Source organism: Panthera uncia, chromosome X (assembly GCF_023721935.1).
Source record: "Panthera uncia isolate 11264 chromosome X, Puncia_PCG_1.0, whole genome shotgun sequence".
NCBI classification, from domain to species: domain Eukaryota; kingdom Metazoa; phylum Chordata; class Mammalia; order Carnivora; family Felidae; genus Panthera; species Panthera uncia.
This window is the reverse complement of record NC_064817.1, coordinates 105542695-105567438: the sequence shown is the minus strand read 5'-3', so window position 1 is coordinate 105567438 and position 24744 is coordinate 105542695. Positions and strand designations below refer to the sequence as shown.

The 24744-nt window shown below is 44.6% G+C and overlaps 1 protein-coding gene across 1 annotated transcript in view; it reads left to right on the top strand.

The window, feature by feature from the left end:
• GPC4 (glypican 4) overlaps nt 1-24744 on the top strand; it is a 109862-nt gene that overhangs the window by 77974 nt on the left and 7144 nt on the right. Inside the window, exons 3-4 of the mRNA XM_049644838.1 lie at nt 9494-9885; nt 21923-22088. Coding sequence (XP_049500795.1) covers nt 9494-9885; nt 21923-22088 — 558 coding nt within the window. The remainder of the gene's footprint in view (nt 1-9493; nt 9886-21922; nt 22089-24744) is intronic.

Genomic DNA, 24744 nt, shown 5'->3' with positions numbered 1-24744 from the left:
GTTGAGCCTCCGACTTCAGCTCAGGTCATGGTCTCGCTGTCCGTGGGTTCAAGCCCCGCATCGGGTTCTGTGCTGACAGCTCAGAGCCTGGAGCCTGGTTCGGGGGCTGTGTCTCCCTCTGTCTTGGCCCCTCCCCCACGTTCTCTGTCTCTCTCTCCGTCTCAAATAAATAGTAACATTTGTTTAAAGTCTTAAATATCCTCAAAATAAATGTGTCAAAGAAATGTCTAACGTACATACAACCTAGGGTCGCTTTTTCATCCTCACCTCAGATTTCATCCGTTAAGGCCTTTTTAAGAAATGTGTTGCCTTTTCAAACTTCTGCCACAGTGCAGTGGACAACATTTCACAGCCACAAAACTACAGAGAAAGACCCGAGGCCTTCTGGCCATCCTGCAAATGCAGCGCTCTTTTCCAGCTCATAATAGTAATGGTCTTTGATTTCATTGGGAAGCCCCACTCCCCTTTCCTTTACGATTCTATCTTCTTTTCCTTCCATGCGAAGGAGACTAAAATGCCCGGCATTTTTGCTAACTCTTTTATAATCTCTCTGTGAAACTTGATGAAAAAGAGCCACTGCCAGCCTTACTGTAATCAAATCAAGAGCTCAGACAAAACACACACATTTCTGTATTGACAAAGGTTTTCTGCCTTTTGAGTTGTTATCTGAAGTGTGACCAATTGTGGCCGGAGCATTGGCGCTCTGGGCGGGTTGCAAATACTTGTGCAGCTTCCAAGGATCCCTCCGCCCCGGGCGCTTTCGCGGGGGGGGGGGGGGGGGGGGCTCTGCTGTTAGCTTTGACTTCTTTAGAAGTCACGGCAGCAGCAAGAAGCGGCTGATCTGTTTGGAGGCAAGTAAATAAATGGAAGAGCTTCAGCTGAACTGCTTTTATCTACTTTGTTGGTTCATTGCACTCTGAGCCTGGGAGTTTAGAACGCTGTTGTTCCTCTCTGCCCACCCTCTTGCGGGCGGCTGTCTGTCCGGGCAAAGAAAGGGGCGTATTTGATCTAGCACTGACTCCCAACTGATTGACTGGGAGAATTCTCAAGCCCGTCAGGCCTTTCTTGTTTATTGTCCCTTCCCGTCTCCGTCCCCCCTTCACTTGAAAGAACTAGCAAAGCCATCGAAACTCTCGGAATAAATATGACTCAGACATGTGACTCAGGTGGAGTGCCACGTGGGCACACCTTTTCTGGAGGTCAGTCTGTCAGAAGTTTCGAATGCATTCCCAGCCTTTGATTTACTAATTCCACGTGTAGGTATTTATCTCAGGGACAGAAAGGTCTGCGTGCAGATTGATGTACAAGGGCGTTCATCACAGCATTACCTATAATAATGAAAAACAGGAAATCGGTCTAAGTGTCCCATAACGATTGTGACCTGTCCGTACGGTGTCATGTATACGCAGTTGTTAAAAAGCGATGTTTCTTTTTTTAAAAAAAAATTTAATATTTATTTTTGAGAGAAAGCACATGCGAGCGTCAATGGGGGGGGGGCAGAGAGAGACAGCGACAACCGAATGCAAAGCAGGCTCCAGGCTCTGAGCCATGAGCACAGAGCCGGATGTGGGGCTTGAACTCATGAACTGCACGATCATTACCGGAGCCAAAGGTGGACGCTTAACCGACTGAGCCACCCAGGTGCCCCACAGGTGATGTTTCTGAAGAATCTTTAATCACATAGGAAACGTTAACCATACGGTGTTACCTGAGAACAGGGTACAAATACGGTATGATCTCAAGCATGTGATGCATATCTTCATGGGGAAAAAGAGGTAATTTGATAAACCATTGTTGCTCTCTTTTAGTGGTGGGATTGTGGGCAATTTATTTATATTTTTTTCATACCTCTCCATACCTTTCAAATTGCAATAATTTGAAAGGGATACTTGATAGGAAAAAAAAATTATTTTTATGAAAAATACAAGAAGTGCTTTGGTGGTGTTTGAAGAAAATGTTTTTTTTTTTTCTCCTGAAGTATCAGTGCTCACTGTAGACCATTTGTAGACCGCAGAAAAATGCATGGAAACTTCCAGCAATTAAGTTAAATGAATAGAATAAAGGGAAATAAAGTAATGTTTGGATACAAGAAGGTATAGTATTTTTCTGGCTATAAAATGTCACTGAATGATTTGGGTGCTCAAAATTGAGCAGTGTCTGTTGAAAAAAATTACCCCAGGTCCCTAACACTCATTGTGTCTAGTCAACGTTGGCCCTACCTCATCGTGTTTTGTGCAGGTAGATGCAAATTGGCATCATAACTGATTATGCTGCGTTTTGTCCTGACTTTTCTCTTGATATTAGGTCATGAGCACCTAGACTGTATGATGAGGTTTGTATATGAGGCCATACAGTAGATCCACATAGAGGTTAGTATATGGAAGTTACCCTCCTGGGGTAGCTTCAGCATCCCCTCTGCCTTCTCTGGGCACTTGAATGAGCAGAAACATGGGTGTTAAAGGAAACTGGCTGGTGTTGGGTAGACCCTTAGTATGGATGGGACGAGGTCCAGTACAAGGGGCCTTACAGTATTTGTCCCATGTCTCTGGCTACAGTAGCATGAGACAGGGGCCATGAGAGATCAACATAAGGAGCTTTAGCGTTCGAAATGCATTAATTAAGAAGATCAACCTACTTTGGCAGGATCCCTAGCACCTTTTCATATGTTCACAGCCCCTAGTAAGGGCTGCACTTGGCAATTGTCTTGTCATCAACCTAGGAGAGGTCTATCGAGATGCCACCGGTTGATGCGTGTTAGTCAAATACATGTCCTTTTATTTAAAAAAACTTTGGTTAAAGTTTATTTATTTTGAGATAGGACGGCAAGGGAGGAGCAGAGATGGGGGGAGAGAGAGAGAGAGGGAGGGAGGGAGGGAGGGAGGGAGAATCTCAAGCGGGCCCTGCGCTGTCAGCGCAGAGCCTGATGCAGGGCTTGAACTCACAAACCATGAGATCATGACCTGAGCCAAAATCAAGAGTTGGATGTGAGCCACCCAGGTGCCCCATGTATATGTCCTTTTCGTACACCATGCCCTCACAGGCACTTCTGGAGTGTAAGATTATGCCAGGATAGAGGAAAGTCCCTGCTGAAAACTTAAAATACAGAGGCTACTGAAAACGCAAGACAGGAGGAGATGGTCAAAGACCAAAGTTTCAGTTTGGTTTCAGTCCATAAGATGCTTTTTTAATTTCCGTTTTCTCTGACGTTTATAGATGCTTATGTTAACCGTTCTTTATTAATGCGTGATCTCAGGTGAGGGGGTGAATAGAGCTCTCGGAGTTTTCTTAACAGTGCGAAAGGTATGATTTGTAGCACTCACAGGCTTCTTTTCTCAGGAATTTCGTCGAGGTGATAACTTAATGTTTGCACACCATACCAGGGCTGTGAAATACAGTCTTTACAGTAAAGAGGAAATTAATCCATCTGTGTAAAAAGCAGGTTCATAATAATATAAATACAAGGTGGTAATTTATAGCACCACGCCAAACGGATTGAATAGAAAGGGCTTCCAGTCTCTGTAGGTCATGGGTTAGTTCTAGAATGTTTTCTAGCTCATTAATCAATGGCCAGTCGATTGTTTATAATGGAGTAACTAATGGCATTTAACAGCAGAAGTGGGGGCCTTTTGACCTGTTTCAAGAATTTTGAATGTTTATTTGATGCAAGACAAGTGGCTGTACATGATGTTCTTTTTCGTTCTTTTAAAAGACAGGATATTTATGGAGGAAACTCGTATATGGAAAAGTTGCCTTCCCATTCTAGTTTTTCCCATGTTAAAGTGATACTCCTGACATTGAGGATAATCGCATTTTAGAGCTGGAAAATACTTATAGTCCCCCAGCTCAATGTACCGAGCAGACTCCAGGAAAAGAAGGCGGTGTGCAAAAGACATACGTGGGGAGGCTTGGGGACCGACCTGCCGCTTATTTCTTAATTTTCCTTTCCCCAGTTCTTGGCTTAATCTAATGCCCTGAACTGTGTTTATCTACGTGCGGTGTGTGTGATACTCCCTCCTAATATAATACAAAACCTGTTCGATGGGTTGAGGTTTCTCTCTTTGCTGTGTTTCAGTGGCAGCTGCCACCATCGTAGATGTCTGAGATGTTTCACGGCATTGGAAGCCAGAGCCGTTAAGCATTTCCCTTGACTAAATTGTTCCCAGTTGTGTAAGGCCTTGGGTCTTCCTAATCCATCTCCAGCAGCTTTGGCTTCATTTACGTACCTGGAGCTGGATACTATTTGACTCTGCCAGGAAAGATAAAAACCAGCTTCAAAAGAAAGATTTAAGTGATTGTAGACAGGAAGACACTCTAAAGGTGACAAAATAGCCCCGCACAGTTGACAGAAAGTGTCCATTTCTTGAACATCTCCTACGTGCTGGCCATCATCCATGTGAGATGAGTAGTGACCGCCTCATGTTATGGATGAGGCAACAGAAGATCAGAGAGGTTAGCTCCTCTGTCCATTCCACAGCTCATCAATGAGAGGTCCCATGCTTTTCCCCCTGAGTCACGCCAGGTTGGATATGTATAGCATGTTGCAGTGTTTATTTCCACCCCCATGTCAGGTGCACCTTCATGAGACCTGGGAGTAGCTTGGTCCTTAGAACGTAAACACTTAAGCCTCCAAACTGGAAGCTAAAGGAGAAATAAACCCTGGGCACAGATACCATATTTTCAATGCTTATACACAGTCTTCTCTCTGACTGTCTCTCAGCCACTGGTAGCATCAGTTGAAACACACTCCCTGCACTGCATTTTTCATGAAAACAAGCAGTTGCCACAGGGGAGACCTAATGCCAGTTAACTAAGCTTCTGGTCATTGTGGAATTCTGGTTTACACTGCTCTAGCTGGTTCTCTCTGAGCCACTAAGTGTCTTACACTTGGCTTCAGACACAATGATTAAGAAGGAATGACTGCGAGGTGTCTTCACGCCTACGCGGTTCTTCTTTAGCAGTTAAGCTCTGACCCTGATCCTGATTTCTGAATAATGGGGGAAAAGTGGAGATGAACGTTACAACCATTTATGAGGTTGCTGTTGATGGCTAATGGACCGGGACCTGAATGTCTAATTCACGTTCTAGTCCTCATTGTAGAAGGAAGTGTCCTAGGAAGGAAAGGGGGAGAGGGGATGTGAAAGAATTCTATAACAACCTACGAAAGCTGCTAGTTTGATAGGAGTAGCAGATGTAAAAGCTTTTTCTCCCGTTTTCTCTTTTTTTCTCCTTAGAGCAAATTATTATGCTTTGATATTGTACCTGATTGGTATGGATTTTAATGCTTATTTATTTGAGAGGGGGGGAGGGGCAGAAAGGGGGAGAGAGAGAGAGAGAGAGAGAGGGAGGGAGAGAGAAAATCCCAATCAGGCTCCACACTGTCAGTACAGAGCCCAACCTGGGGCTCAAACTCACGAACAGTGAGATCGTGACCTGACCTGAAATCAAGAGTCAGATGCTAACCGACTGACCCACCCAGGTGCCTAGTAATTGGTATGGATCTTGTTTTATTTATTTTTTAATGTTTTTTTTTAATTTTGGGGGGGGAGGGGCAGAGAGAGAGAGCAGAGGATCCGAAGCAGGCTCTGAGAGCAGAGAGCATGATGTGGGGCTTGAACTCATGAACCGTGAGATCATGACCCGAGCCAAAGTTGGGTACTTAACTGCCTGAGCCACCCAGGTGCCCCTTAGTATGGATTTTAGAATTTAAACTATGCCTGCCATCCTTGCAAGGTGTCCGAGGCAAATGGCATAGGCCACATAGTCCAACCGAACAGGACCATAAGAAGTCCAAAGAGAAATTAGTTTGGGTTCTTGGGATCCCTTCACTTTTGTTCTGTTAACTTCCATAGGTGAAAGAGACGAATATTTTAAAACTTGCTATATGAAACGAAGGATTAAGGATTTTATAGATGCTTTAAAAATCTCTGGGGCACGTAAAACCACGTGTGGAGGGTTGGCGGTATAGTGAAGGTGAATTGGATGAAGGAAATTTGTCTTTCTGGAAATGCTGATCGGAGTCTGATTCGGCAAGAAGGTTAAAATGCATGGTAAAACAGTGTGCTTTGATTTGAGCCCCTAATAGCCACTCAGTAAATACTTGTCAAATTGCATAGCCATTAGGAGGGATTAAATTATCAGATTTTAACTTGTTATATCAGTTTTATAGAATTTCTATATATAGCCCCCTCAAACGATCTTTATATTTGCAACTTATATAGCCACACTAAAGAGTCTTTAAAGTGTGAAGGAAAGGAAATGAATTTTCTGAACAATCAAAGGAATTAGAATTTAATATGTATGTAGCGCCAAGCTAATCTCTTAAAGTTTAAATTAACATAACACACAGCGCATGTACTTCACACACACACACACACACACACACACACACACACACACCCTTTCTAGACCGGATTTGAGTCATGGGAAACAAAGTAAGGTCCATGATGGTGTTAGACAGAGGGCATGCCGGTTTGAAATCGGTTCTCCTCTTAATTAGATCATTTCTCTTATACTCCAAAGCTGTGTTATACAGAGCTACACCAACCCATAGGTTTTTGATCTGAATGACGAACTCTAAGACTTTTATTTTTGTCCATAAAATGGTTAGTGTCTGAGCATTTCATTGACCTGGAGCCCTTTGAAGCCTAAACAACGAACTCTGACATTTTATAGATGTTTTAAATTAAAATACCTTTGAAATGCCACTCTGCCCCTACCCTTAAAACCTGTGGATGCCATTCACTAGAAATGCGAGTATTCAGAGTTACTTATTAAGTGAGTCATCAAAGCACAAGTCAAATAATTTTCAACATCCTACTTCTACGCTAAATGACGTGTGCCAATTTTATGAGCACTATAATAAAAATCCGATATTAAGGAAGGTCCTGTGGTTACCTTTGGAATCTTCTCTTTTGGATCGTGAAATATTAATAGCACTGGATTGACCGAAGGCTTGCATTTTGATCTCAATGACCAGGCTTTGTTTTTCCAGTATGTGGGAGCTATGTGTGCAACTCATCGGACATGTACTAAGGTCTCTTCTTACTGCAAGACCCCCCAGCTTTGAATTCTAGAAAAGTGCTACCTGCATCTGCACACTTACTAGAGACTTCCACACAGGAACATTTGTCCCCCCGAAAACATCATAAATCATACCCGAGAATGCAAGAGAAAAAATTTTAAAAACCCAATTCATTGGAAAGACCTTTTCCTCTAATTAAAAAGCTCCACCCACATGCTTCATATTAGCACAGCCCTGAGCTGGTGTTGATCCCTATTGAGAGGTGAGTGGTTCTCACATGTTAGGGGAAGCAGAGTTGTAGATGGTTGGGCTCCATCCCCAGGGCCTCGGATCCAGTGGGTTTAGGGTGGGGCCCAGGAACTTGGCATTTCCAACAAGTATCCTGGTGATGTGGCGTTGATGCTTGCCTGTCTTGGGGCCACACTTGAGAATCACTTACGATTTTGGAGAGAATCAGAGGCCTCTCAGATACCTGATTTGAATAATGCTTTTCATATAGTTCCCCTATCTCCTTGTGTTCTTTCTGGTCTAATTCCAGGGAGAGAACGTTGGTAAAAATGCCAGACTGTGCAGTTGTAATGGAGGTGAGGAGTTGACTTGGCCTCCCAACCCTTTTTTTTTTTTTTTTTTAACCTCTTCGGAGAGAATCCATTTTCCTTTCTCTCCTTGAAGAAAGCCCGGGAAATACAAGATAAATGGTAGTAGAAAGAAAAACTCAACCAAAGGAAAAGGAAAGAGCCGTTCTCTGTACAAAACTACCCCCACAAACAAAACACACGTAGTTTGTAAAGCTGGAATGCAGAAGACTGTGGACTTCAGCCTCAAGCATCAAGCAACTATGCGTGGTGACGAGTTAGGGACATAGGTATGGAATCTCTTGGAAGTAAGCAAAGGCACACATCCCCTCCAAAAGGCTTCTGTGTTTCCAGTACAGGTTTTGAGAAACTATTTGAAAACCGCTTTCAGCCTATGATTTGCCTGCCATTATGCTTTCCCATTATGAGAAGATAATGGCTTTGTCACCCTATTGCATTTTGATAAGATTGTTAATGTTCTTCTGGCTTTGAAAGAGGCACCATATTTTCTTTGCTGCTCCATGTTTGGTCGGAGGCACTTTTTTTGGTTAAGTTTATTTATTTATTTTTGACACAGAGAGAGAGAGAGAGAGGGAGAGAGAGAGGGAGGGAAGGAAGGAGGGAGGGAGGCAGGGAGGAGCACGGGGCGGGGGTGGAGAGAGAGAGAGAGAGAGACAGACAGAATATGAATGAATGAATGAATGAATGAATGAATGAATGAATGAATATCCCAAGCAAGCAGAGCCCGATGTGGGGCCTGCACTGACAAACTGTGAGAGCATGACCGGAACCCAAACCAAGAGTCAGATGCTTAACCAACTGAGCCACCCAGGCACCCCTGGAGGCACTTTCTTAATTGATGTCCTTATATTTTGCTTCGGTATTTATTACATTTCCTGCTTATAAACTTGATGTCATGAAGTGTTTATTTTTATACCAACCATAGATTCTTGAAGAATTATTGATACAGATGCACCGTTAGCTCTTCTCTTCTCTGACCTGCCTAAGAAAAGCTTCAGGAGAAACTAATTTGCCATGTGTACTTAAGAGATTACTATCTTTAACACTCAGGCCAAAAAAGTAAATCCAAAATAACCAGGAATTCTTATTTATTTTAGTTTTCCCTATTGTCCTATAAATATACCAGATCTGTGGTTGAGTCTGTTAGACATTTCCCTCTCTCTCCTCCCCACTTCCCGCCAAGAATCTCATGATGTTACCATATGAATCCTTTAAGAACCCAAGGTCAGCTTGGATACCCCAATTTGTACTAATGTCCCAGGGAACACCTGTGAACTTAGTTGCGGAAAATCTCAGTGCTAGCTTGTAGGGTGTTTCATATGTTTCTTGTCCGCTAGCATTTCCTGGGTAGCGTTCTTACATGTCATGTAGATGTAAGGAGAAAAAGAAAAAAAATGTGTCCAAGTAAAACTACATGTTTTGAAAATACCTGTCCACTGGTGTTAGGTTTCAATTCGGAGGCATCATTGGCTTTGGTTTAGAGTCTTATGGTAAGAAAGTTCTGGCAGATCTCATGTTTTAGACTTCATGTACCCATTTTTATCTGGTTCTTTCTTTACCTTGGGACTGAATGAGAGAAATGCCTGGCTGTGTGTGTGTTTTATATTGACTTCCGAGAAGTTCTTGGTCTAAAATATTCTTTTTTTCCCCCTGAGACTTTGTGACTTGTGACCTAGGTTTCCTTTCGTTGACAAACGACCGGCAATGCCACATCCCCCCGAAAGAAATCCACCTATGTGAGCATGTTTTCCAGTTTAATTCTCTGATTTTTTTTTTTTCCAGTCTTCAAATGGACCCGAAGAGCCCTCCGTTATTCAGTTACTGAAAACCTTTTCTTTCTTTTTCTTCTTCTTTTTTTTTTTTGTTTGGTTTTTAGAATTCTTCAAAGAACTGCTGGAAAATGCAGAGAAATCCCTCAATGACATGTTCGTGAAGACATATGGCCGCTTATACATGCAGAATTCCGAGCTATTTCAAGATCTCTTCGGAGAGCTGAAGCGCTACTATGTGGCGGGAAGCGTCAACCTGGAAGAGATGCTAAGTGACTTCTGGGCTCGCCTTCTGGAGCGGATGTTCCGCCTGGTGAACTCCCAGTACCACTTTACAGACGAGTACCTGGAATGTGTGAGCAAGTACACGGAGCAGCTGAAGCCCTTTGGAGATGTCCCTCGGAAGCTGAAGCTGCAGGTCACCCGCGCGTTTGTAGCAGCCCGTACTTTTGCTCAGGGCTTGGCAGTTGCGAGGGACGTAGTGAGCAAAGTGTCCGTGGTAAGCACTGGCTGCAGCCTGTGTTTTTTTATGTGTGTTGTTTCATTTTATCTATCTATCTATCTATCTATCTATCTAATGTTTATTTGTTTTGAGAGAGAGAGTGTGGGCAGAGGAGGGGCACAGAGAGAGAGAGAATATCCCAAGTAGGCTGCACGCGGTCAGCTCAGCGCCCTGTGTGGGGCTCGATCTCACGAACTTGAGATCATGACCTAAGCCGAAATCGAGAGTCTGATGCTTAACCGGCTGAGCCACCTGGGCGCCCCTGTGTTGTTGCATTTTAAAAGGAAGTTTGGGAGGTAGACAAATACGTGGGCTCGAGAACGGTTTTCTTCTGTTCTGCTCTCTTCTCTCTCTTGCCTTTTTCCCTCGCACACATTGGCCCGATCCGCGTACGCCGTATAGTTAGAAACCAATGCTGTGAGGAACATCATCATTCTTTTCAGTGGTTTCCTTGGTAGCTCTTCTTAGAAGCAGATTGTATGTTCACTTTGGAACCTTCATTTTCAAACTGAGTTTAATATCGCCATACTCTTTTTGCCTCCTATTCTACTTCCCCTCCAGAGGAAGAAGCAGACAGGTTCCATATTCAGTTGCTTTGAGTGACTGGGTTTGGGCCTGCCGGTTGTAGTCTGCAACAGTATTTAACATCCATTACTGCGTGTTTCCTTGTTCTATGTTTTAAGGTGTACTCCATGCTCTTGAGAAGGCAGAGCTTTTTATGACAATCAGTGTGGGCCACCTGCTCTTGACTTGTGGCTTTGTTTATGGGAGTACCAATAGACAGAATGAATATATTACAGTTTCCTCATTTGTAAATTGAAGGAATTGGACTGTGTTCTTTGAAGCCCCTTAAGAAGGTGTCTCAGGGGCCTCCTTGAGGAGAGGAAGAGAGACACGGGGACTTCACCTCCTGGCTGCACCGGAGAAGCTTTGCTTTCCCCTTTGCCAAGTCGAGTATTGAGTCAGATTTTGAGGGAGAAATGGTTCTATGGCTCCTTTACTCCTCCTTCCCCCGAAAAAAAGACGAAACTTGAAGGCCTTTCCACCTCTACCCTTCCATGACTTAATACCAGTGAAGGAACAGAATAACCTGGGGCACATTACCTTCTGGAGGACTGATCTTGGTGCCATTACATTCCGGCCTCCAAAGGAAAAAAACTAAATTGTAGTCCATTTGCTAAAAAAAATTGCAGTCATAAGGTCAGCAGCTTTTACTTACACCATTTGGTTGTTTTGGGGACTGAAGGAGAGGTCAGAATAAAAACTGAACAGCAACACAACTGGAATATCAATCTGATTGTCTACCAGTTCATCTGGAGTTCAAGTGACCATTCAATTTATCGTCCAAACCAGGATGCTTATCGTCGAAACCGAGAGGTGCTTATTCCTACCCAGACCACATGTGCCACTAATTTGAAATAAGCAATAGGATTGTCCCTAGCGGACCGGGATTCATGGTTACCCTAGTTAGAGACGAAACTTGCGTTAACCCAGCAAAGAGAAGATTCTGATGAATTGTGTGGCGTAAAAGATTAGATGCTTATGGGATATTTCGTACTAGGATTGGGTGATACGAGGATTCGTTGATTGGTTGCATTCGTTATTTCAGTTTTGTTTGTTCTCTCTCATCTCCAGGCCATAAATTTGCAGGAAACAATTCTTTCTAGCATGTTTCTGTTCACTCCTTTTTCTCCTGATATTTTCCTTACAAATTGCAACAATTTGTTGACGCATAGGAGGGTGGATGTGTGCACGTGGGGGGATAGTGGTTATAATTAAAGGAATAATCTGATTGCTGAACTTCTGCCAACCCCAGCATCCATTATGAATCCTGCAGGTGCTCGTGTCAGAGTCCCGAAACAAGGCACAGTGACTCCAGATCAGAGTCATTTACATTGTAGCTCACCTCACACACCTGCCCTTCTTCAGCAAGTCCTTGGCTTCACCCTAATCTGGATAGGCAGACAGGCGCTGCTATGTGACTTGAATGAGTGTGTGTGCCTGCTTGTGTATGTGTGTGCATGTGTGCAGACTCGCGCTGAAGAGAAAGACGAGGAGTAGAAAGCCCTTTTTGTAAGCGTCTGAAAAGTGGTTGCTTTTAAATTAACCATCCCCCTTTCGATTCTTGGGTAAAGGGACAGGCCAGCACAAGTCTGGTTAGCCTAACTTTGCTAAGTCGGAGACCCCCTAGAGAACTGAGATTCCAGAACCTCCCACTTGGGGTAGAAGGCTGTAGATAAAACAAGAAGTGATTTCGAGACCCTTCGTTACCGATGAGAAGGTTGAGGGCCAGAAGGCTTGCCATTGTCCACACCAGCCCACTTCCCAGGGTAGGGACAAGGAAGCAGTTGTGGTTTCCCGGTGTCCCATTCTTCTTGACCTGCTTCTCAGAATTCATGGTGGGAAATCATCAAGATCGGCTTTTGTATGTAAGATCCAAACGCCCTTAGCCTATGCCGTAAGGAGCATGTGACTCAAAGTAAGAGTCACGATCCGTTTCTGATGTTTCTTTTGGTATGAATTTTTTTTAAGCAAGAGATTTCCTGGGTACCTTAGTACTGTTAAGTTGTTGGAGAACGTTCCTTTCTAAATATAACCCTAAATTTGTTTCAGAGTTAATGTGTATTCTACAGTCACTGTATTCTCGTATCTGCCTAAGAGATATTTGCGTAGTTTTGTGAGAATACAGTGAACACAAGCTGTAGGGCTTGATTTACTTTGAGTAAACATCACTTGCCACTTGTTTAGTTGAAAATACTCTTTCATGTCTGCTTTAAAGTTTGTATTTGCAATTGGAAACTTTTTTTTAAGATCTTTTTTTAATGTTTGTTTATTTTTGAGAGAGAGAGCGAGAGAGAGCGACAGAGCACAAGTGGGGGAGGGGCAGAGAAGGAGGGAGACACAGAACCCGAAGCAGGCTCCAGGCTCCGAGCTGTCGGCACAGAGCCCGATGCGGGGCTCGAACCCACGAACCACGACATCATGACCTGAGCCGAAGTCAGATGCTTAACCGACTAAGCCACCCGGGAGCCCTGTAAACTTTTTAAATAATGTTGTGCTTCCCTGCTGAGCTTCTTGTAGACTAAGGACTAACTTAAAAGCAAACCCTTCAGCTACGTTGGGTTATGTTATTTAAATTACCAATAATAAGACACTCGGGCATCACATCAGTTTCTAAAGGAGTTAAAACACAATATATGTAAAAAAAATCTCTCATCTCTGTAATGTTGTTGCTTAGAAGCCTGCAAGGAATACTTAGGTATTTGAGAAAATATTTATTACACTAATTTCTAGAGTATGACTATGAAATAGAAAATTTTAATATACAGTGGTATAGGGAAGACAGTAAATGATCTATCAAAACCTTATTCCAAATTGAACATGCTGGAAAAAAGCCCCTATATTTGGTTAATAAGATAAGCTTCTTGACCAGTTTGGGGACCCAAGCACTGGTTTTTCATATGGGCTCCCACCACTGGCAGTTGCTGTCAAAGGGTAGTCTGCAGGTGTAACTCGAGCAACCCAAGAAATAGACATTCCTTCTTTTGGTGTCCGGTAGAATTAATTATTCTTGGGCGTGGAAAAGAAAGGCCTCTCAGAGTGGAGGATATATTTCCTAATTCCGGCCCGCCACCTTACCCACCCGCTCTACAAAGGTGTCTTTCAAAGTCAAATATGGAAAAGCACTGTGGTCTTGGGGACTAGTTACTGTATACCTAACTCAAACATGTTCCCACTCTCTGTTTGTAAGCGGATGCCCTGTTTTTCCAGCTAACTTTTGCAACACAAGAGTTGTAGTTACACGTTTAGCAATGATTTGATGATCACTGAAACCTTTTAAAGGCCATTAGCACCAGCAGGCTTAACTGACTCCAGGAGAAAGTCACTTCTTAGTTGAAGGACACTTGCCTCGCAGCTCTCTCCACCGAGATTTACAGTCCCGACTTCAGAAGAGTCCCCTTAATTAGTAACAGATGGCTCAAGAGTACTCTGGCGTTACACATCTCCGTATTCCTTACTCCGTCGTACTTGTCATGGTTCGTGATGCGTTTCGTATTTACCTGCCATGGCAGCAGTTTTGCCTGGAAGGGGGAAGTCTGTTGCGGCCTTTCAAGAACGCACAAGTGGTTGCATGCACCATGAAAATTAATAGCTCCTATGCCAAAGACAGTTGCGTTCTCATGGTTTTAATTAACACTGACATAATGGGACTGTGTCTACACCCCCACCCCAACTACAGGGGCTATAATTAGAAATCAGTGCTTTACATTGTGATGTCTAAATGATTGTCCTGCCTTGAAAACGATTTCCGTTGCTCCCCCTTCAGTTTTCTGTGTCCACAGTGCCCCAGCACATACAGGAGTGCTGCCCAAATTATTCTGCCATTTCCCGAATCACGATAAATGTAAATTGTATAAATCTATACAAAAAGCTTTTTTTAAAAAAAAAAAGTTTATCTATTTTGAAAGCGCACATGCATACACACGAGAGAGAGCGCGCGCGCGTGAGGGGGCGAGCACGTGGGGGGGGGGTAGGGGCAGAGACGGAGGCAGAGAATCCCAAGCAGGCTCTGTGCTCTCCGCGCAGAGCCCGACGCAGGGCTCCAATCCACAAACCGCGAGATCATGACCTGAGTTGAAATCAAGAGTCAAACGCTTAACCACATAAGCCACCCCGGTGCCCCTATACAAAAAGCTTTTAAGAAGCAGGGTGTAGACGTTTTTTCAACACTTAATATTTGTTTTCACTCACAACCTTTATAAACAGTAGGATTGCAAAGAGGAAGGTAGGACTTGAGCTAATAGGGAAGGGAGTGGGATGGGAGGAGTGTGAAGGACTGAGGAAACTGAGCGGCATACTCTCAGGACAAAAATAGAGCCCTCTGTCAGCAGGTCAATACAACTGATGCTTCAGTCTTACCTACAGTGTGTCTATAAATATTCCTGAGTGGGTCCTGGTTAATTCCATGTATTTTGTTACGTCTTTAAAATCCTGTTCTCGGGGCGCCTGGGTGGCTCAGTCGGTTAAGCGTCCGACTTCAGCTCAGGTCACGATCTCACGGTCCGCGAGTTCGAGCCCCGCATCGGGCTCTGGGCTGACGGCTCGGAGCCTGGAGCCTGCTTCCGATTCTGTGTCTCCCTCTCTCTCTGCCCCTCCCCCGTTCATGCTCTGTCTCTCTCTGTCTCAAAAATAAATAAACGTTAAAAAAAAATTTAAAATCCTGTTCTCAAGGAAATGGGAGCCTCTCATCGTCCTTTCTTCATGAGTGTTCAGTGAATTCAAAAACTAGGAAGTTGTTGAATAAACTCGTCACGTCTCACAGCGTGTTTGGGTTCCCTGTCTTTTTTTCTTAACCATAATTTTGGGAAAGATTTTCCCCTTATTTTTATTGGGTGCTTATGTTACCAAGCAACCGATAAAATCTAGATCTTTTTTTGTTTGTTCAGTACTATTGGCTTTGCAGACCCAAAAAAACGTTGCAGCAAATGTATGTCAGGGACTGGAATAAACTAAAAGGAAATGTGTTTTTAACTTCAGTGCAGCTTGTTGACCGCCATCACTGTGTAATGTGGCTTAAGGCTCGCTCTGAATTACTGAAACGAAATCCAGGCTGCGTGAAGAGTTCCTCTCCAGCATTTTTCTTTTCGTCAGGCTGCTTGCAGTAGTTTTTAAGGTGGTGCTTGGAAAATGGAGGTTATTTAGTAGAAAGTCGCAATCTATATTAGAAAAGTCTTTGCAGAGAAGGGGACTTTTCTGCAAAGCCTTTTTATAGCAGAAATGGTGTGCGGATATCAGCGTCAAATGTATATCTTGAGGATGGCAGGAATGAGTATCTTATGAAAGGGAAATGAGGGTTCTTCCTCCCTCCCATTGACTTTTACCATGAAACACAGACTGCCTCCTAACATCCTAAGACACTTTAGCCTTTAGAAAGACCTTGGTCAGTCTTGAAGGATTTTCTAAGACTTGGAAATTGGCTATTAATATATTGTCATGGGTCACTAACTCAGATTTTGATTTGAGTTCATATAGAAGTGTTGAGTCCTGATGATGTCCCCTTTCTACCATGCTGCCCCCCCCGCAAAGTAAACAAGTCAAAGCACCTCATTCTTTTTTTTCAAGTTTATTTATTTTTGAGAGAGTGAGAAGGAGCAGGGGTGGGGCAGAGACAGAGGGGCACAGAGGATCCAAAGCGGGCTCTGTGCTGACAGCAGAGAGCCCGACACGGGGCTCGAACTCAAAAACTGTGAGATCATGACCCGAGCTGAAGTCAGACTCTTAACCGACTGAGCCACCCAGGCACCCACACCACCTCATTCTTACATAAATAATGTCAAACCTTTTTCATATGTGATGCCCCACTTCCTAGTAGAAGTTGATCATCGCTGCCACATAGCTACAGTTCTTTCAAGATGTTAGAACTTTGGTAAAATATGTGTATTGTTTTCTGGAGTTGTTGTTGTTGAAGTAGCTCTTTTTTTCTCCATGTGCAGCAGTGTTTGCTTGAGCTGTTGAACTCTTGGTGAGCAGGGGCCGGTGAGTGGCATATATATTTTTTTCTTCGCCCCTGTGGCATCTTAAACCATTGTGACGTTATAGCATTGGCTGAATAAGTCCTTGTTGTTTATTAAGTAGTATGTCCTCTCATCCAAGGATCTAGTCAAGTACTGATCCATGTGGATAAACATCCCTCCCCATCCCTGTGTGTGGATACCCTGTGCTGGGTCTGGGGAGCTGTGGAGAAGGCCCAGCCTCACGTGCTGCCCTCACGTTTCCTTCACTGTTCTCTGTTACTCAAAAGACGCCATTCCGATACTCAAGGAAGTTGAGAGTACCTATTCTAGAACCAAAAATGCCTGCATGCAAATCTTGGCCGTTTACTGGACGATCATGTGTGAATCCCTTCAACTCTTTGGACCTCGGCTTTCTCATCTGTGAAATGAAATGATAATACTCCTCTCATACGATTATTTTGAGGCGTGAATGAGTTAATAGACACGTAAAGTACTCAGAACAGAGCCTGGCATCTAGTAAGTACTCTATAACTGTATCTTACGTACTAATAAAATCCAATAAAAGCTATCAGTAGACAGGTAATTCTGACATAGAGCAGAATATTTTACTCTTCGGCCTTGACATCAGGACCTTCATGATCATGAAACCATAAATGCTAAATAAGCTTTTTTCTCCTGAGCCCATTGATCCATTCTCTTAGTGGTTCAAAGGGGAAAGGGAAGAGTGTATAATTTTCCCTTCTCTGTTTCTAAATACCATTTTGAGAAGTAACTCCTCTAAGAGAGGTCTGAGAAAACGTGCCTTTTATCAAAGTAATCATAACCCCTACTCCCACTCCTACCCCAGCCCCTAGGATTCTGAAATTACTGGCATCAGAGTTCAACAGACCCTTCTAAACCAAAGGAAAACCTCAAATGTTGGTCAAGAGTTGTAACCCAAAGGAACCATGGTGTTGAACATTTTTTTTTAAATTTTTAAACATTTATTCATTTTTGAGAGACAGAGACAGCGGAAGCAGGGGAGGGGCAGAGAGAGAGGGAGACACAAAATCCAAAGCAGGCTCCAGGCTCCTTGCTGTCAGCACAGAGCCCGACGTGGGGCTCAAGCCCACAAACGTGAGATCATGACCTGAGCTGAAGTCGGACACTTAACCGACTGAGCTCCCCAGACCCTTGGTGCTGAACACAGGGATCAAAGGAAGCCCTTGGAGTATAGTTTACCCCTTTTATCACTCTGCATGCGGCCCAATCTACCACTTGGACTTGGGTCTCAACGTAAATGTACTTTACTAAGTACTTACTTTAGTAAGTTATTTGGGGACTCAAGTCATTGATTTTGAGGGTTACAAGGGAGTAGAATGTGAATGAACTTGAATTTCCGTTGAAAATGAATAAAGTCCCAGAATGAAGCTCTTGAGGATTCTAAAAGATAGGTATCCATTTTGTTTCTTTTTTAAAAAAAATTTACACCCAAGTTAGTTAGCATATAGCGCAACAATGATGGAGTATTACTCGGCAATCAAAAAGAATGAAATCTTGCCATTTGCAACTATATGGATGGAACTAGAGGGTATTATGCTAAGCGAAATTAGAGAAAGACAAATATCATATGACTTCACTCATATGAGGACTTTAAGACACCGAACAGATGAACACAAGGGAAGGGAAGCAAAAATAATATAAAAACAGGGAGGGGGACAAAACATAAGAGACTCTTAAATATGGAGAGCAAACAGGGTTACTGGAGGGGTTATGGGAGGGGGGATGAGCTAAATGGGTGAGGGGCGTTAAGGAATCTACTCCATTTTGTTTCTCCCCTGTGTACTCCAGAGTCCAAAGGGAGAGCTGCTCCTTGGCACTCTGGGTTCACCATCCTGAGCTTGGCTGGGTCGGTGAGAGGGGGACCCAAGGCCTGGGGAGTGGTCACATAGTTGCTATTACCTCTGGGGGTGGGGATGAGCATTACAGGGGACCCCTATTTCTTTCCGTTTCCTGTGTTACAACCCTCCTCTATACCGGGGCCTCATTCTCACACAAGGGTTTTGTTTTCCCAGGGTCTGAATTCCCTTCATGTGAAGTTCCTCACAGTGGTCTGGGTAATGGTTGTGAGACAAAAGATTCCATTCGATTTGCCCCAACATGGCTGTTGTGCGTGTGCTTCCCCATCGCAGTTTTCTTAGAACTTTGCCACCTCTCCTCGGTCCTGGTATTTAGTATTTCCAGAGCATGTTATAGCTCAGTTCCTTGTGATCGTTTTTAGTGGTTAGACCGCCAGTCCTGTGTGGAGCATGAGCCAGTGCTTAGCCAGAGAATGAAATGGAAAAAGTCGGCCAAACCCAGCTTCATAATCTTCCTTTAATAAAACTCTACTGTGTCATTTCCTTCAGTTTCTGTTTTTCAAACTCGAGCCAACGTGTCCCTGTGTTAGGGAACTGTACTACAAGATGTACTACATCCCAGATCTGACTTACAGTGGAACTAAGAATACAGCGGACCACGTCCTAGAGTTTAAAAAAAAAAAAAAAGAAGGAGAAAAAGGTCCCTCTGGAAAAAACTGTTTCTCGAGTATAACTCTTGGGCTTTTCAATTTTGCTTATTTCCTAAAGGCCCATACCATTTTGGAATGTCTGTGTGCCTTCTAGAGCAAGTTCCATATTCCAACACAGATTCCTACCTGCCTCGCGACCTTATGGCAAATACATTCCAGAGTAATCCCCACCGCTGAGATAAGTGCTCAGTAACTATTTGTTGGCACTTTAGCTTTCTACATGTTTTTGTACTGAGACATTGTTTCCTCTTTTTTTTTTTTTTTTTTTTTTTTTTTTTTTTTTTTTTTTTTTTTTTTGGAGAGAGCTGGCACCAGCAGGGGAGGGGCAGAGAGAGAGAATCTTAAGCAGGCTCGAGGCTCAGTGCGCAGCCCAACTCAGGGCTCGATGCCACGAACTGTGAGGTCACGATGGAGCCACCCAGGCGCCCCAACGTTGTTAACTCTTAAGCATAATATTCAACAAACGCCATAGGCTATTCTGTGATTTCTCGTAGAGATTTACATTCTGACTCTTTACGTCTCTCAAGTACAGGCGTTTAGCAGTATCATTAAAGAGGAAAGCAGCCGATGCCCCAGCTGAGAGTTTCATGTCTGGTGTGTAGTAAGAAGACAGGGAAGCACGATCCGTCTGGGAAATGTTTGATCAGGTGCAGTTCTAGAATCAGATGTACAGGGTGACTGTCAGCAAGTCAGTTGATCTGCTTGGCTTTGGTTTTCTTATCTCTTAAATGTGAGAGCCTGACTATGCGATCTCTAAGGCCCCTTCCAGCTCTGACTTCTGTGACGCCAGGATTGTCCAGCCACCTCCTCTCTCCAGGCCTGTTTGCTCATCCACAAAATGAGGGGGTGGGGAGGACAGGCGTTAACCGCCTGTGACTTTCAAAGGAATGAACTTTTAGTCATCCAGACTGGTTGGGGAGCCAAGATTACGCTGGACGTTAAAACATAATTAAAAGGACTAACATGGGCCTGGTTAAGACTTTGGAAAAGTCCTAATTCTTTATAGGGAATGTTGACTTTAACATAAACGGGTACCACCTTGTTTTTGGATGTTCCCGCCCCGCCCCTTTTAGGCTAGAGGTCTGGTGAAGATAAGAGGGTGTGTGTGTGTATACATCAGGTAGGAGCCCAAAGGTGTTAAGGTTTTCTCCTGCTAGTTCCAGCCCCCCCCCGCCCCCCGACCTCTGCCCCGGTTCCTGTTCCTAAGGGTACTGTTGATAAGCGGCATCCGAAGTCACGCGGAGGAGGTGAAGTGCGCGGCCAGACTGCCCTGGGTCCCAGCATGTGCTCCCTGCGCTGGTGTAAAGTTCACGTGTGCAGACCGAGAAGGATGCACTAATCCTCTCCTAGTGACCCCGAAAAGCCGAGGCTGGGGAGAGAGAGAATGGAAGACGGGAACCTTTGGGCAGCTGCCAGCGAGTGATGCCTCGCCACGCTTTCTAAGCATCGATGAAAACGTATGGCCCGTGGAACCAGCTCTTGCGGGCCTCAGACAGCATCACCGTATAGAAGTAGAAAGAGGAGGGGCTCCCGGGTGGCTCGGTCAGTTGAGCGTCTGACTTCGGCTCACGTCATGATCTCACAGTTTGTGGGTTCGAACCCCACATCCGGTTCTCTGCTGTCAGCGCAAAGCCCACTTCAGATCCTCTGTCTCCCTCTCTCTGCCCCTCCCCCAGTCACACACACTCTCTCTCTCTCTCACTCTCTCTCTCTCTCTCTCAGAAATGAATAAACATTAAAAAAAAAGAAGTTGGAGCGCCTGGGTGGTTGTCGGTTAGGCGTCCGACTTTAGTGGCTCAGGTCATGATCTCACAGTTGGTGAGTTCGAGTTCTGTGTCTCCCTCTCTCTCTGCCTCCGCCCCGCGCTCCACCCCCACACACTCTCAAAAACAAACAAACGTTAAAAAATTTTTAAAGAAAATAAATTAAAAACAATAAGTATAAAGCAGACACTAAGTGGACGGCCAGCCCAGTCTGACCTGGGTACCGTTTTTCATCCTTGCTACTTCCCTTCGTCGTGAACTTTAGTCGCCTCCTGTGTCGTGCCACATGGAATCTCCGTGTCTGCCTGGTCTTCATGTGCCTTCAGGCCCTGGCCACACGCACCCTCCTTCCTTGGCATTCAGTCTTAGTCCCCGCACCTGCTCAGCCCCACCCGCTCGGTACGCCCTCTTACAGCCCGTGTTCATTTCCCTCTCCCCGGCTTGGACGGTCTCCCTTCATTTGGCCAGTTAAATCCAACCCTTTCTTCAAAATGTAACTGAAGCCTCCTCTCTTCCATCAGGTTTCCCCCTGAACACTGTGTTGTACTGCTCCCGGGCCTCGGAAGGCCTCCGCCTCACCCCACGTTTACATTTACTCAGATTCACGTCTGTAGAGTATTTGTTGTTTTTTCCCTTCTGCATAGCTACTGGCACAGAATGGAGTACAGACTGGGTACCCTTCTAAACCTTGATTGGGGGATTAAGGTTCAAAGGACAGTCTTGTGGTCTGTGTGTTTGAGAAGAAGATACGCTTGGGTCCCAGTCTGGCAAGGCAGAGGCCACCCCAGGCCAGGCATGGCGGGCAGGAGGAGGTCACCTCTGCTGTGTCTCGTGGCCGATCCCAGAGATTTACTTGTAAGAGGACTTTGAAACAATTGAGCCATGGAAAATGAGAGTGAGTGAGTGTGTGCAAGACAGAGAAGGACTGGGAGGGAGGAAGAATGGGAGTCTACAGGGTGGGAAATCCATGCACCTTGATGATTTAAGGTTAAGCCCTGTTCCTCCCTTCCTCCACCCTTGTTCCCAGCCTCCCTCCTTCCTTTTATCTAATCTTCCTCTAGAAGAAGCAGGCCGGGCCCGCTCAGCATGGTCTGTCACAACTCATTCTCAAGTTGAATTTGTGGCCCAACCTTCAGGGTCAACTTGATGGACTTGGAATTTCTGTGTTATCTTGGCCCCACCATTGTCTTTCTCTTCTCCCAAACCAGGTGAACCCCACTGCCCAGTGTACCCACGCCTTGTTGAGGATGGTCTACTGCTCCCACTGCCAGGGGCTCGTGACCGTGAAGCCATGTTACAACTACTGCTCAAACATTATGAGAGGCTGTTTGGCCCACCAAGGGGATCTGGATTTTGAGTGGAACAATTTCATAGGTGAGTAAGCGAGGGAAGTATTTGTGTCATTGGAGGTAGCTCAACGCCAGCCATAAGGAATGTTGTAATTGTCATCTGTGAAAGTTCTGTTCAGTATTTATTGTCTGCCAGGGTTCTGACTGTACTCAGAGTTCATACCGTTCTACAAGTTCATTTACTTGTAGAAGACATTAGACACGGTGAGTAGCAAGTTTTAACAATGAGAATGGGATTTTTTGACATTTTCCTCCTAAAGGTCAGTTTTCGTTAAACACGATAGGTTTGTGTCCATGTAGATGCTGGAGTACAGCCATCACTGAGTGAGCTTTTTGTTTTTTCTTTTATGCTTATTTATTTATTTTGAGAGACAGAGAGAGACAGAGAATTGAGTGGGAAAGGGGGAGAGAGAGAATCCCAAGCAGGCTCCGTGCCGTCAGCATAGAGCCCAACTCGAGGCTTGATCTCACGACCCATGAGCTCATGTCCTGAGCCGAAATCCACCCCCTGAGCCACCCAGGCACCCCACTGGCTGAGCTTTTGAATCATTACACCTGTCACACTGTGACCAAATCTTCTGCATACTGGACAGATACCCCTTGGGTATTTGAAGTGCAATCCAGTTGTAAGAATTTAGGAGTTCTGTTTCTGTAGAGGATTTGATAGAAGTAGACCGCTCTGGTGGGGACGGAGGGGCTCTTGATCTAGTCATTTTAGAGGTAAACACTCTGAACGTGCACCTGAAGCCCGGCATCCAGACCGCCATGTAAGCGAAGGACCCAATTTCCGAGAGGGTTAATCGACATCTGTGGGAAAGGACAAGTGAAGGCTAATTTAAATGTCCAGTCATCGACTCCCTTGACGTGCTTTTCATGCATAGCTTAGTCCTAAAACATCAGTATGGACGTTCCTGTGATAGTGGCACCGAATACACATACTAACAGCTCACAAAAGCAAACTTCGCTTCTTCCCCCAGCCCCCAGTCACATTTGTGTAATTGCAGAACTTAAGTGCATACAATTTGCTGGCACTTTTGGGGGGGGGGATTGGAGTGGGAGAGAATGCTTTCTAGTCTGCATGAGAGCTAATTACCATATTAAGTCTGTTTGAAAATGCATCAATAAATTGGCTCCAGCAGATTCTTGAGCACACTGACACAGGGGAAAAAAAAAGACGTGAATATTAAGCACTTCGGCACAATTGTAGCCTAAATAGCTCAAAGCTAGAAGACCTGAGGAAAAAAAATCTACGTGCAGAAAAGCCGAATCCCATGAAAGGGAAGGCCTAAGACCAGCGAAGGCAACACGCGGACAAATGGCGCCTCATGCCCAGAATGAAGCCAGGGGGGAGATCGTTGTTTTCGACTGTTTCCCATGGCAAGGAAAGCTCGTGGCATTTCCAGATCTAAAGTTGATGCTTTTGCTCTCTCTCTCTCTTTTTTTAATCCCACCCTCACCCCCACACCCGAATGCCACATTTGCAGTTCAATTTTGCTAACTTCATTCTTGTAATGTTGGTTACCCTTTTTACTTTATAACACCTCACGTACTAGTTCTCGGGGCAAAGGAGTAGAATTCGCCATACGGTACCAACGACGTACGGTGACGGTCACCCAGTTTTGCCAACTTGTGTCCGGATCCGTTAGGAGTAAGGTGCAGAGGGGGGCGTGTCCCTTGCACTAATTCCTTTGTTCGAACACGTCTGGCAGAAACTGTAACTCGTGGCATTAAAACACAAATTCCCCCGTTTTTAACAAAATATTTTTCCAAGGGCCCACATCAAATCAAAACCGTGCTCTGGCTTGGCTTAATTAATGTTTTCAACCAGGTACTGTGAGGCTGAGGTGCTGCTGTTATTCTTGTTGAGAGTCTTAAAAATTACATCTGTTCCCTTTCAAGAAACCAAATTAAACCCAAGTGGAAATCGATAGGATTTCTGAATCAATTTTCCTCAGTTATTTGGAATGATCCTTTTTTGGAGGGATGAGGTGTATAATGGTATCTAAACCTAATTTTTAATGGGTATTTTATTCTTTCTGTCTAAAAGGCCGGGAATAATAGACATTGTTCATCCCCTGTGCTTTTTGTATGAATTTTCACCAGGGTTTAATTTGCTCTGTGGTTGTGGAATTCACTCCCAATTTACATGCCTCAGCTATAAGTTCTTTTTTTTCCTTTCTTTGCAAAGAATTTTGCTTTCCCCTTTAAACGGCTGCAGTTAATGAATGGTCAAGGGCTTCCCCCCACCCCCACTTCTTTAAATCAGATCTTGGGGTTAAGTCGGGGAAACTGCCTTTTGTTCTCCCAGTCAGTCATGAGGCCGAAGGTGTGGGTTTCTGATCATTGGCGGCACAGTGTGAAAGGAATCGCTTTGCCTAGCGCGAAGGGGACACTTTGTTGATGGGGCGGGGCCGACCCAGTGCCAAATAACCTGAGCACTGAAGTCCTGCAGTTGGTCTAGACCCTTGGAGACACTAAGCATAGGTTTTCCACATCTGCCTTCTGGCCGCCACGTCCTCCTTTTCCTTCTGAGTTGCATCTACAGTGTGGTCAGCCTTTATCCAGATGGATCCAAGCAGTTTGAAGCGCCCTGGACTTGGTTTTGGAAGAGGTTGGTTCAAGAGGTCAGCCAAATACTACCCCCCCCCCCCCCCCCCCCCCCCCCCCCCCCCCCCCCCCCC